Below are 14,247 nucleotides of genomic sequence, written 5' to 3'. Positions count from 1 at the left end.
GCCGCTGCTGGCAAATTCATTTTACTTGCACTTTATGTGCAATGTGACGAATAAAACCATATTGTATTGTAGATTCACAACTCTGGGAGATTTGGCTTGACACACTATTGAACTTCCACAGATGTACAGTAGAGGGCACACAGCCTAGTTGCTTGGGTCAGGAATTCAAATGCTCATGTTTGAAGGAGATTACTGTAGAGAATTATGGACATTGCCTGGTCCATTACAGGTACTGACCTCCCCACCATTGAATGGATCTTCGACGGAGACCCTCGGACTATCTTTGGTCGGACTTTACTGGTTTTATCCTGCACTAAACGTTATTCAAGTTTTTCCCAGAATCATGTATTGTATTGTATATCTTTATTGTAATTTCCTGAGTATTCACATACCCAGAGGAAACAAAAAAACGTTGCTCAACCAGTGTCCATTCAGTGTGCATTAAAAAATAAATAGAAATAAAAATACATATATCATGAACAAATTAACACTCTACTAAACATCAACAGGCGTTCCGATCGGCAGCGGCACATTGTCCAGTGTCCAGGTTGGTGCGCGATACTTTGGCAGGGGGTAAAGTCCGTTTATCATTCTTATAGCCTGCGGGAAGAAGCTGAGGAGCATCCTGCTGGTTTTGTATCTGTATAGTGTTGACTGCTCGATCATAATCATATGTAGGAAAGAACTGCAGATGCTGGTTTAAATCAAAGGTAGATACAAAATGCTGGAGTAACTCAGCGGGACAGGCAGCATATCTGGAGAGAAGGAATAGATAACGTTTCAGTTCGAGACCCATCTTCCGAAGAAAACGTTTTTCCTCATCTCTGTCCTATATAGCCTACCTCTTATTCTTAAACTATGAACCCTGGTTCTGGACTCCCCTAACATCGGAATTTTTTTTCCTGCACCTAGCCTGTCCAATCCCTTAAGAATTGTATATGTTTCTATAAGATTCCCTCATCCTTCTAAATTCCGGTAAATACAAGCCCAGTTGGCCCATTCTTTCATCATATGTCAGTCCCGCCATCCCAGGAATTAACTTGGTGAACCTACGCTGCACTCCCTCAATAGCAAGAATGTCCTTCCTAATTTTTGGGTGCAATCCTTAGCACAAACTGGAGTGGAAGGTGGCAGGGGTTCAGGGTTTTCACGCTTGTTTTTGCCACAATCTGTGCAGGGTACTTTATCTTCTTCTTCTTCTTGCGTATGGCGTGCACAGCCTCAAGTTGTAAGACAACTTGTTCTATTTGACCATCTGTTTGTGCACACCAGGTTGATTGCATTCGTCAAAACTGGGGTGGACCACGTGAAGGTTGCAATCTCCCACCCCAGGGTATTTTTTGATCAAATCCAATAATCAAAACACAGCAGAGACACGTTTTTACACAACACATAATTTAATTTGATTAACACAAACATCCATTTCTTCTCTTGCATATGAGACTGGGCTCAGGATTTGCTCAGTGACTATATTGTCCAGAACTGGTCAGGACATTGCTCAATGTAAGAAGCCAAGATGGCATGAACAGCCTTCTCCCTATTCCCCCCTCCACTCCCACCTTCTCATTCACCACCCAGTAGCTCCAGCTTGCTCGGGCTGTTATGTTACTGTTCAGATGTGGTATGGGCTGCTCCCTCAAGGAGTCGGGTTTGTTGGTGAAGGTCTCTCTTTGCTTCAAGTCCAACAGGGATCGCAGACATTCCTTCCATCATTGTTGCAAATCCACTGTTCCCAAAGGCACCTCACCCGTCTCAGGCTGAAGGGAACACCGTTCCCACCTGCTTGCCAGATCACCACTCTCTCCACCATGTGTGTCATGCACACAACTCTCCAAAAATTTCATCCCACCGTGCTAGATATTTAATTCCTCCTAGCTTTGGGCAGCACTGTGGCGCAGCGGTAGAGTTGCTGCCTTACAGCGCCAGAGACCCGGGTTCGATCCTGACCACGGGTGCAGTCTGCACAGAGTTTGTGCACGCATGGGTTTTCTCCGAGATCTTCAGGTTAAAGGTTATGGGAAGAAGGCAGGAGAATGGGGTTAGGAGGGACAGATCAGCAATCATTGAATGGCAGAGCAGGCATAATGGGCTGAATGGCCTAATTCTGCTCCAATCTCTTATGATCATCGGTTTCCTCTCACACCCCAAATACATACAACAATGTTCTGAAGTAAAGCAAGAATTTCATTGTCCTATCTGGGGTACATGGCAATAAACTCTCTTGAATCTTGAATCTATTCACATTGAGTCATTGAGCATAAGTAAACACTAGCCACCAGATGGTGCTGTGGAAGCAGTTTCTGAAGTGTTCCCTTCATTGTCATATTGAGAGGAGATTGAATGCCAACTGATTAGGAAAACTGACACACATAATCTACTGGCCTACAAACAGGAGTTGCAAAATCAAAGCCTGTTGAAAAAATGGCCTATACAATTGAGGTGGCCACTGTGGCGCAGCAGTAGAGTTGCTGCCTTACAAGGCTCGCAGCGCCAGAGACCCGGGTTTGATCCCGACCACAGGTGCCGTCTGCACGGAGTTTGTACGTTCTCCCTGTGACCTGCGTGGGTTTTCTCCGAGATCTTCGGTTTTCTCCCACACTCCAAAGACGTGCTTCAATGTAGGTTCATTGGCTTGGTATAAGTGTAAATTGTCCCTAGTGTGTGTAGGATGGTGTTGATGTGCGGGGCATCGCTGGTCGGCGCGGAATCTGGGGGCTGGAAGGAACTGCTTCCGCGCTGTATCTCTAAACTAAACAAAACTAATAAATTGGTCTGGCCAATAATGTATAAAAACAAAGTGCTGGAGGATCTCAGTGGTTCGGGCAACATCTGGAGGGAAATGGACAGATGACGTTTAAGGTAGGGACCCTTTTTCAGACTGACTAATAATTAGTCTATTGTCCAGTGGCCTGGACTGTGCCTTCCCAGTTGTGAAGTCCATCTGAGAGTGTGTTAGGAGGCATAAGCAACTGCAGATGTTGCTATCTTGAGCAAAACACAAAGTGCTGGAGGAACAGTAAGTCAGGCAGCATCTATGGAGGGAAATGGTCGTGACGTTTCGGGTTGGGACCCTTCTTCAGAGTGTGTTAGGTACGGTTGTTGCCAGACGCCTCCTGTTTGTTCAGCTGCTATCAGAACGTCCGCATTGGTCTCTAGCCGACATGCTTCAACACTCACCCCCGCACAAAATTAGTGACCAAGTCCCCAAACGCAGAATGGGCTTGGAAGGTGATGTCAGGATTTCCACTTGCTGGGGAAGGTGTGGTTGTACAGATAGGTGTTTGGCTGGGCTGGCTGGTTTTTGCTGCCATATAGTCAGATGTTGGGCAGGTGGTGGTCGTACTTCTGCCGGTGGTGCTTCTTATTCTCCGGCGCCGGCAGGATGTTGCTGCACGTTAGCTGCGGCAGGTACTGCGGCTGTGTGGGCAGAAGGGAACAAGTTATGGCACAACATTCACCGGTGGTAAAGTGGCAGAACAGCATGCTCTGCTTGCCTTTATTGATTGGAGATTGATTATTGATTATTATTGATTGGAGATTGATTATTGATTATTATTGATTGATTATTGATTATTATTAATTGGAGATTGGTTATTGATTATTATTGATTGGAGATTAATTATTATTGATTGGAGATTGATTATTAATTGATTATTGATAATTATTGATTGATTACTGATTATTATTGGAGATTTATTGGTGTATGTTCTGCTTGCCTTTATAGATTGGAGATTAATTATTGATTATTATTGATTGGAGATCGATTATTGATTATTACTGATTGGCGATTGATTGATTGAATTGTGCTCTGCTTGCCTTTACTGATTGGAGATTAATTATTGATTAGAGTGATTATTGATTGATTATTGATTATCACTGATTGGCGATTGATTGTTTGGAGTATGCTCTGCTTTACTGATTTGAGATTGATTATTGATTATTATTGATTGGGGATTGATTGATTGGAGTATGCTCTGCTTGCCTTTACTGATTGGAGATTGGCACAAAATGCTAGATTTGCTAGGCTGCAGATTAACCAGGGAAGGTACAAAGTGCTGGAGTAACTCAGATTTGAGTCTGAAGAAGGGTCCTGACCAAAACATTGCCTAAACTTTTTCTCCACAGATGCTGCCTGACCCGCTCAGTTTTTAGTTTAGTTTAGAGATACAGCGCAGAAACAGGCCCTTCGGCCCACAGGGTCCGCGCCGAACAGCGATCCTCACACATTAACACTATCCTACACATACTCGGGACAATTTACAATTTTACCAAAGCCAATCAACCTACAAACATTTACATTTTTGAAGTGTGGGCAGCAACCAGAGAAAACCTATGCAGGTCACAGGGAGGATGTACAAACTTCGTACAGACAGCACCGTGGTCAGGATCGAACCCGGGTCTCAGGTGCTGTGAGGCAGCAACTCTACTGTTACTCCAGCACTTTGGTATAAGCCAGCATCTGCAGTTCCTTTCCTCACAGATTAATCAGGGTGCTACCTGTTCAAGGAAACCTGCAATATTGGAATAATCTTGATAAATTACTGCAAAGGTTGATGTCTTAGATCAGTTGTTCACCATGCTGGTGGATGTGTGAGCAGTGACTGGTGGAACTCCTCTGTGGAAGGAAGCGACCATGGTCTTACCCCTGGAGGGCGTCTGCGTTGCATCCTCCTCATCCTCTCCGCTTCCCTCCGGCCCTCCATCTCCCCCCGGCAGCTGTCGAAGTGTGGGTGCCGCAGCAACTGCTCGCAGCTCAGCCGCTCTGCCGGGTCCATCATCACGCAGGCCTGGGGCAAGCGGCAGAGGGTCAGACATTCACACCGGGCATCTGGGCAATGTTATATTCGGGGGCTAAATAACTCACAAACGACACTTGGTGTACAGAACCCCAAGTATATTTATCAAAGATCCTATAGCGGAGCAAGACTCCGCTAAATGCAATAACTCCTGCTAAATGCAATAGGCTGACGTGTAGTACGCAACGGAGCGGAACATGGGCCTTTTTTTATCCATTCCAGTAACCCGACCCAACCCGACTCGCAGTGTAATCAACGTTGCAGGGAAAAAGTTTGTGTTAATGAATTAAAATTCTGAAAATGAGGAGAAGATTTTTTCCATAGAACTTTTATTTTTACGAGGATGTTTCCGTCTCCGCACGAGAATCTTTGCTCCGCTATGGGATCTTTGGTGGAGCAAAGATACTAGTGCTGAGACAGAAGTCGTAAAAATGAAAGTTATTTGGTAAAAATCTTCTCCTAATTTTCAGAATTTTAATTTATTAACGCAAACTGTTCCCCCGCAACGTTGGGTGTGAGTCGGGTCGGGTCGGGTTACTGAAATGGATGGAAAAAAGGCTCCGTTGCGTACTACACGTCAGCCCATTGCATTTAGCAGGAGTGGTCTATCTTGCTCCGCTATAGGATCTTTGAGTGAAATTAGTCAGGGAACTGGGGGGGGGGGGGGGGGGGGGGGGGAGGGAGAGAGAGAGAGAAGCAGGGGTTTAACGCGCTTTAACCGGGCATGCCGTGAGCTCTGGGTGGTGGCCCTGGTAATCAGGGATGTTTCACGCCCCTGTATTCTACATGTACCTTCATCAAGTGGAGGGCCTGAGCGGAGATGTGTGGAAACCTCTCCTCCAGCGGCACCTGGGCGGTGGGAAACAAACGGAACAGTCAGGCTTTGAAGGTAGACACAAAGTGCTGGAGTAACTCAGCGGGACAGGCAGCATCCCTGTAGAGAAGGAATGGGTGACATTTCGGGTCGAGACCCTTCTTCAGACTACTCCTGATTCACTACAATTCTTTGCAAATCTCTCTTCACCAAATTGACTTATCCATCCTCTCCAGAGATGTGTAGGAAGGAAGTGCTGATAGAGTCAGAGAGAGTCACAGTGATAGAGTCAGAGAGAAGGTACACAAAAATGCTGGAGAAACTCAGCGGGTGAGGCAGCATCTATGGAGCGAAGGAAATAGGCAACGTTTCGGGCCGAAACCCTTCTTCAGAGTGATGTGTTGCCCAGATGGCAGTATAATTACTGCAGTCTCTGACTTTTGTAGGGTTTTTTAAGTTTAGAGATACAACGCAAAACCAGGCCCATAGGCCGTGTCCGTGCCGACCAGCGATCCCCGCACATTAACACCACCCTAAAACAACTTGCCCACACTGTCCCAGCTACACTAGATGCTGGTTTACACCGAAGATAGACACAAAATGCTGGAGCAACTCAGCGGGTCAGGCAGCATCTCTGGTCCTGCCAGACCCTTCTTCAGATTGAGTCAGGGGAGAGGGTAGCGAGAGATATGAAAAGGTAGAAAGAAACAAACAAATGAAAGGCATACAAAAGGACAAATCAAAGTGCTGCTCAGTGTTTAAGAAGGAACTGCAGATGCTGGAAAATCAAAGGTAGACAAAAATGCTGGAGAAACACAGCGGGATGCTCAGTGTTGGTCATTGATCAATGATCCATTGGCTGTGGAGAAGGTGTTAATGAATGATACTAGTACTGATATTTGTGGAAATGAAGAAGGGTCTTGACCCGAAACATCGCCCATTCCTTCTCTCCACATATGCTGCCTGACCCACTGAGTGACTCCAGCACTTGTGTTCTATTGAAGTTTCCAGCATCTGCAGACCATTGTGTCTCCGAGATTTGGATTCTTCGTTCCACAAGATCGCAGATGCTGCGTAACTCTGATCAGAGGTGAGTGAGTAGTTTAGTTTAGTTCCTTCGTTTAGTTTAGAGATACAGCGTGGAAACAAGCCCTTCGGCCCACCGAGTCCGCGCCGACCAGCGATCACCCGCACACTAACACTACCCTACACACTCGAGGGACAATTTACATTTACACCAAGCCAATTAACCTACAAATCCGTACGTCTTTGGAGTGTGGGAGGAAACTGAAGATCTCAGAGAAAACCCCACGCAGGTCACGGGGAGAACGTACAAACTCCATACATACAGCACTCGGATTCAGGATGAATCCCAGGTCTCTGGTGCTGTGAGGCAGCAACTTTAGCCCTAAGAGCTAAATCTAGAGAGATGTAGCATGGAAACAGGCCATCAAGTCTGACGATAGAGTGATACAATGAATTCCACAGATTCACCACCACCTTTGGTCATTCATTTTATAAAGGAGGCTCTCACCAGGACATCAGGCTCGGGAATGTTCACGCCTCTGAATTGTTGGTTGGAACTGAAGATCTTTTGGTGGCGAGGGATGAGATCCCCTGTGGGAACAAAGTGAAGACATGACACTCAGCGAGATGTCCGAGGCAATAGACAATAGGTGCAGGAGTAGGCCAGAGAATTCTACACTCATATAACCATATAACAATTACAGCACGGAAACAGGCCATCTCGGTGTTACAAGTCCGTGCCGAACAATTTTTTTTCCCTTAGTCCCACCTGCCTCCGACCCACCTGCCTGCACTCATACCATAACCCTCCATTCCCTTCTCATCCATATGCCTATCCAATTAATTTTTAAATGATACCAACGAACCTGCCTCCACCACTTCCACTGGAAGCTCATTCCTCCCCGCTTCCATTCTCTGAGTAATGAGGCTTCCCCTTATGTGACCCCCAAACTTCTGTCCCTTAATTCTGAAGTCATGTGCTCTTGTTTGAATCTTCCCTATTCTCAAAGGGAAAAGCTTGCCCACATCAACTCTGTCTATCCCTCTCATCATCATTTTAAAGACCTCTATCAAGTCCCCCCCCTTAACTCAAAACTCTCTGTGAGAAAAAGTGTTTCCTCGTCTCCGTTCTAAATAGCTTTCCTCCCATTCTTAAACTGTGGCCCTGGGTTCTGGACTCCCCCAACATCGAGAGCAAGTTTCCTGCCTCTATCGCAATAGAATTCTATACTTCTATAGAATAAGAGGCCACACGCAAACTGGAGGAACAGTTATGCTGAAAACTTTTGTTCCATCCGCCTTGGCCTACCTGATCTCCCGGTTGCCAAACACATTAACTCTCTCTCCCATTCCCACACTGACCTTTCTATCCCGGGCCTCCCCCACTGTCAGAGTGAGGCCCAGCGCAAATTGGAGGAACAGCACCTCATATTTCGCTTGGGCAGCTTACACCCCAGCGGTATGAACATTGACTTCTCTAATTTCAAGACATTTACAAGACAGAGACCCGGGTTCGATCCTGACCACGGGCGCTGTCAGTACGCAGTTTGTACTTTCTCCGTGTGACCACGTGGGTTTTCTCCGGGTGCTCCGGTTTCCCCCCACACTCCACCAGGGATGCTGCCTGACCCAATCAGTTACTCCAGCGATTTGTGTTTTGCTCACAATTTGAACCTGAATTTCCTTGTATCTCCTTTTTATTTTCACTTTCATGCAGAATGTGTGTGTGTGAGATGTGTGTGTGTGTGTGTGATGTGTGTGTGCGTGTGCGTGTGCAAGACGTGTGTGTGTGTGTGCCAGACGTGTGTGTGTGTGTGTGTGCGAGACATGTGTGTGCAAGACGTGTGTGTGTGTGTGTATGAGATGTGTGTGTGTGTGTGAGACATGTGTGTGCGAGACGTGTGTGTGTGCGTGTGCGTGTGTGTGAGATGTTTGTGTGGCATGTGTGGGCGTGAAACATGTGTGGGCATAAGTTGCATGATGCATGCGTGAGACAGTGCGTGAGTGTGACGCGTGCATGTGATGTGTACTGTGTGAGTGTGACACGCGTGCATGTGACATGATTTGCATGACATGATTTACGTGTGGTGATTTGCGTGTTGGGTTTTTTTCTGAGTCCAGGTGCCTATAACGCTGCAGCAGGCCAGGTGTGCACTCTACCTGCCCCTCACCGTACCTGCACATGGCCATGAACTGGACTTGACCTGTTGAGTAACGGCCTTTTGGTCAACAGCAGACAGAGAAGGCCAGGCCGGAGCCCGAGGCCTAAAGCCTGAAGCCAGAGTGAACAACTGACCCGCGAATAGACACAAAAAGCAGGAGTAACTCAGCGGGACAGGCAGCATCTCTGGAGACGTTTCGGGTTGAGACCCTTCTTTGGACAACTGACCCAGTGTCTTGCTGATGAGGTGGAGCTGATCCAGATCGGAGCGGCCTGGCCACAGGGCGTTGCCGGAGATGAGCTCAGCGAAGACGCAGCCTATAGCCCAGACGTCCACGGGCGGGCCGTACTGGATGTCTCCAACCAGCAGCTCCGGGGCACGGTACCATCGTGTTGCCACATAATCCGTGTACTCATCTCCGGGCCCAGCTGCAAGACAAGGCCCAACATTAACACCAGGGGGGGGACAGCCTCACTCCTAACTACAGACCCACACAGCTGCAGAGACCCCGGTCAATGATAGAGTTGTTGCCTCACAGCGCCAGAGACCCGGGTTCCATCCCGACTACGGGTGCTGTCTGTACGAAGTTTGTCCGTTCTCCTCGTGACCTGTGTAGGTTTTCTCCGAGACCTTCAGTTTCCCCCCCACACTTCAAAGACGTGCAGGTTTGTGGGTTAATTAGCTTGGTATAAAATTGTAAATTGTCTCTAGTGTGGGGTGCAGGATGGTGTTAGTGTGCGGGGATCGCTGGGCGGTGCAGTCTCGGTGGGCCGAAGGGCCTGTTTCCGCGCTGTATCTTTAAACTAAACTACGACAGCAGCTTGTTTTGCCTCAGATCAGGGAGTACATGGAGTTGGGTTTGACAGCAATCTCCACCCTCATTTCCATGGCCATTAAACCAAAGATGAATAGTAAAAGGCCTGGATAGAGTGGACGTGGAGAGGATGTTTCCACTAGTGGGAGAGTCTAGGACTAGAGGTCACAGCCTCAGAATTAAAGGACGTTCCTATAGGAAGGTGATGAGGAGAAATATCTTTAGTCAGAGGGTGGTGAATCTGTGGAATTCATTGCCACAGAGGCTGTGGAGGCCAAGTCAATGGATATTTTTTATGGCAGAGATAGATAGATAGATAGATAGATAGATAGATAGATAGATAGATAGATAGATAGATAGATAGATAGATAGATAGATAGATAGATAGATAGATAGATAGATAGATAGATAGATAGATAGATAGATAGATAGATAGATAGATAGATAGATAGATAGATAGATAGATAGATAGATAGATAGATAGATAGATAGATAGATAGATAGATAGATAGATACTTGATTAGTATGGGTGTCAGAAGTTATGGGGAGAAGGCAGGAGAATGAGGTTGGGAGGAGAGATAGATCAGCGTTGATTTGCTGAATCATAAAATTAAATGGCCTCCCCTTTATCTAAGAATAAAGGGGAGGCCATTTAAATCTGAGATGAGAAAAAACTTTTTCACCCAGAGAGTTGTGAATTTGTGGAATTCCCTGCCACAGAGGGCAGTGGAGGCCATATCACTGGATGGATTTAAAAGAGAGTTAGATAGAGCTCTAGGTGCTAGTGGAGTCAAGGGATATGGGGAGAAGGCAGGCACGGGTTACTGATTGTGGATGATCAGCCATGATCACGATGAATGGCGGTGCTGGCTCGAAGGGCCGAATGAGCTCCGCTTGCAACTATTTTCTATATTTCCATGTTTCTGTGATTGATTAAGGTCAAAATTGATAGGAGCAAAATTAGGCCATCAATTCTACACCGCCATTCAATAAATGGTCACATTGCATTTGTCTTGCTTACTACCGATTTAAGGGCCTGTCCCACTTGGGCGTTATTTGCGTGCACGTGATGTGTGCATGGCGTGCATTACCTGCGCATGGCGTGTGGTGAGGCTTGGTGGCATAGGCAGTGACGTGCCGGCGCCCCAGGATTTTGGGACGTACAAAATCTTCAAACGCCACCTGCATGAAGCCCGTGGGACAGGCCCTTTAACTTGCAAGTTAACTTTATGGGAATCCTGCACCAGTACTCCCAAGTCCCTTTGTACCTCCGATTTCTGGATTCTCTCCCCATTTAGGAAGCAATCTACGCCTTTATTCCTACTGACTCCATGTTCAGATTCAGATTCAGATTCAGATTCAATTTTAATTGTCATTGTCAGTGTACAGTACAGAGACAACGAAATGTTTTACTATCCTATATTCCATCTGCCACTTCTCTGCCCACTCTCCCACCCAGTCCAAATCCTTCTGCAGAGTCCCTGCTTTCTCTGCATTACCTGCCCCTCCACCTATTTTCGTACCATCCGCAAACTTGGCCACAATCCCCGCGTCCAAATCGTGAATACGCAACGTGACGAGCAGCCGCCTGCCCCAGCACCGAGGCCCGCGGAACTCTGCAGAATGGCCTGAGGGGCCGAGTTGCCTGATTCTGCTCCTATTACCAATGAACGGATGAGCGCAAGACTTACTCAGGATCCGTGCAAAGCCAAAGTCGCAGAGTTTGACCACGCCGTGCTTGGTGATGAGGATGTTCTCCGGCTTCACGTCCCTGTGGATGCACTGACAGAGACACATACACACTGAGCCTGACGCGATCTCCTGGTCAACCCTCCATCCCACCCACCCTTCCATTCCCACACCGACCTCTCTGTCCTGGGCCCCTCCTCGCTGTCAGGGTGAGGCCCAACGCAAATTGGAGGATCTGCATCTCATATTTCGCCTGGGCAGTGGTATGAACATCGACATCTCTTACTTCAAGTAACCCTTGCTTTCCCCCTCTCTCTCCATCCCCTCCCCCATCCTAGTTTTCCGACTGTCCTCCTGATTAAATTTTACATTGCATGCCTCGTTATCAACTTCCCCTAGCTAACAATGATCTACAATTTCCTTGAACTTCCTCCCCTTTGATCTCTCATTTTCACACTTACCCTTCCAAATCTCCCATTTCCCTCCCCCCCCAACATCAGTCTGAAGAAGGGTCTCGACCCCTAAACGTCACCTATTCCTTCGCTCCCTAGATGCTGCCTCACCCGCTGAGTTCGGTTAGTTTAGGTTACCTTAGGTTAGTTTTAGTTTAGTTGTCTATCTTCGATTTTTCCAGCATCTGCAGTCAAACAAACCTAAAACTGGTTGAATGAGCTTACCAAAATGGCGGCCACGCTCGGCGACTCTCAACATGCAGGTCCCAGAAATGTACCCACAATTGCTCAACCCTTCTAAACCTTCATTACACTGTGGACGGCTCGATTGTAATCATGTGTTGTCTTTCCACTGACTGGTTAGCACCAAACAAAAGCTTTCCACTGTACCTCCGCACACGTGACAATAAACTAAACTGAAACTAAACTAAAGCTATATGTAAAACTAAACCAGAAGCAAATCTACACACCCTCCACTGGGTCTCTGACTGTTGGCGCAAACATTGGACTCCCCGTCTGGTTCCATCCACCTGCTCAGTGGAGAGTTTATCACCATCTTCTCCAGTCGTGGAGTCATAGAGTGATGCAGTGTGGAAACAGGCCCTTCGGCCCAGCTTGCCCAGCATATCCCTGCTACAATAGTCCCACCTGCCTGCATTTTGTCCATATCCCCCTCCAAACCTGTCCTATCCATGTACCTGTCAAACTGTTTCTTAAAAGTTGCGATAGTCCCAGCCACAACTACCTCCTCTGGCAGCTCGTTCCATACACCCACCACCCTTTGTGTGAAAACACAAAGTTGTGAGTCTGTGGAGTTCCCTGCCTCAGAGGGCGGTGGAGGCCGGTTCTCTGGATACTTTCAAGAGAGAGCTCGATAGGGCACTTAAAGATAGCGGAGTCAGGGGATATGGGGAGAAGGCAGGAACGGGGTACTGTTGGGGATGATCAGCCACGATCACATTGAATGGCGGTGCTGGCTCGAAGGGTCGAATGGCCTACTCCTGCACCTATTGTCTATTGTCTAAAACGTTACCCCTCAGATTCCTATTAAATCTTTTCCCCTTCAACTTAAACCTATTTCCTTTCCACTATTAGGCCATTCGGCCCTTCGAGCCAGCACCGCCATTCAATGTGATCATGGCTGATCATCCCCAATCAGTACCCCATTCCTGCCTTCTCCCCATATCCCCTGACTTCCACTATTCGATTCACCTACTCTGGGCAAGAGACATTGTGCATCTACCCAATCTAGTCCTCTGATGATTTTATAGTCCCTGCCTCAACGGCCTCCTCTGACAGCTCGTTCTATACACCCACCACCCTCTAACAAAGTCCCACCGTCATTGTGAACGTCTCTGGTCAATGTCCGCTCCACCCCCGCTGCAGGGACACCCACATCCCCCCCCCCCCCCCCCCCCCCCCTGATCTCCGCTGCCAGCGAGCGTTCACTTACGTTGTGCTTGTGGCAGAAGTTGACGGCTTGTAGCGTCTGTCGTATGATGCTCTTGACCCGGTCCTCGGCCACCCTGGGAGGGGAGAGAGAAAAAACACAGTTGCCCCCGACAGTCACGTCTCACCTCAGTCCTAAACTGGGTCAAGTACGTCAGTGTAAGGGGAGCTTGACCCGATTCGGTTTTCTTTTAGAATTCTTGCTGCATTATTTAAAGGACAGACACTAGATGCAAGGAGCCCGATATTAATAGTCACAGAGGTCTCCTTTCACTCAACAATGTATTATCTTTTTTCATATACCAGTGATTCCAGTCAGCAGTCACTCTGTGTACAAATTACATGCAAGCAGCGCCAGAATATTGTATTGTCATGATAAAAGCTGACAAAACCAATTAGTGGATGGGAAAACACAGCAGGACAAACTCACGATAGACACAAAGTGCTGGAGGTAGACAAACGTGCTGGAGAAACTCAGCGGGTGCAGCAGCATCTAAGGAGCGAAGGAAATAGGCAACGTTTCGTCCCGAAACGTTGCCTATTTCCTTCGCTCCTTAGATGCTGCTGCACCCGCTGAGTTCCTCCAGCACTTTTGTCTACCTTCGATTTTCCAGCATCTGCAGTTCCTTCTTAAACACAGTGCTGGAGTAACTCAGCGGGTCAGGCTGCATCTCTGGAGAGAAGGAATGGGTGACGTTTCGGGTCTTGATTAGTACGGGTGTCGGGGGTTATGGGGGGAAGGCAGGAGAATGGGGTTAGGAGGGAGAGATAGATCAGCCATGATTGAATGGCGGAGTAGACTTGATGGGCCAAATGGCCTAATTCTATTCCTATCACTTATGACCTTACGAACCTGGGTCTCTGATACTGTGAATCTGCCTTAAACATATCCACTCACTTGGCCTCCATAGCCTTCTGTGGCACAGAATTCCATAGATTCACCACCCTCTGACTAAAGAAATTCCTCCTCATCTCCCTCCTAAAAGAATGTCCTTTAATTCTGAGGTTGTGACCTCTGATCCTGGACTCTCCCACAAGTGGAAAC

General features: G+C 47.4%; 1 protein-coding gene and 1 long non-coding RNA gene across 3 annotated transcripts in view; one reads left to right on the top strand and one right to left on the bottom strand.

The window, feature by feature from the left end:
- The first annotated feature begins 1,296 nt into the window (after positions 1–1,296).
- Positions 1,297–14,247, top strand: part of LOC129714259 (uncharacterized) — a 110,859-nt gene continuing 97,908 nt past the window's right edge. Inside the window, exon 1 of the long non-coding RNA XR_008726328.1 lies at positions 1,297–1,333. This is a non-coding gene — a long non-coding RNA (uncharacterized LOC129714259). The remainder of the gene's footprint in view (positions 1,334–14,247) is intronic.
- LOC129714256 (cyclin-dependent kinase-like 1) overlaps positions 1,361–14,247 on the bottom strand; it is a 30,196-nt gene continuing 17,309 nt past the window's right edge. Inside the window, exons 2-8 of one of the 2 annotated variants that reach the window (XM_055663805.1) lie at positions 13,207–13,279; positions 11,304–11,394; positions 9,026–9,226; positions 7,145–7,227; positions 5,589–5,645; positions 4,644–4,787; positions 1,361–3,417 (exon numbers count right to left, since the gene is read on the bottom strand). In XM_055663805.1, coding sequence (XP_055519780.1) covers positions 3,316–3,417; positions 4,644–4,787; positions 5,589–5,645; positions 7,145–7,227; positions 9,026–9,226; positions 11,304–11,394; positions 13,207–13,279 — 751 coding nt within the window. In that variant the 3' untranslated portion in view covers positions 1,361–3,315. The remainder of the gene's footprint in view (positions 3,418–4,643; positions 4,788–5,588; positions 5,646–7,144; positions 7,228–9,025; positions 9,227–11,303; positions 11,395–13,206; positions 13,280–14,247) is intronic. The other variant, XM_055663804.1, reaches the window with a different exon arrangement.

The sequence above is a fragment of the Leucoraja erinacea genome, chromosome 38 (genome assembly GCF_028641065.1).
Source record: "Leucoraja erinacea ecotype New England chromosome 38, Leri_hhj_1, whole genome shotgun sequence".
NCBI lineage: Eukaryota > Metazoa > Chordata > Chondrichthyes > Rajiformes > Rajidae > Leucoraja > Leucoraja erinaceus.
This window is presented reverse-complemented; position numbering and strand designations above follow the sequence as displayed.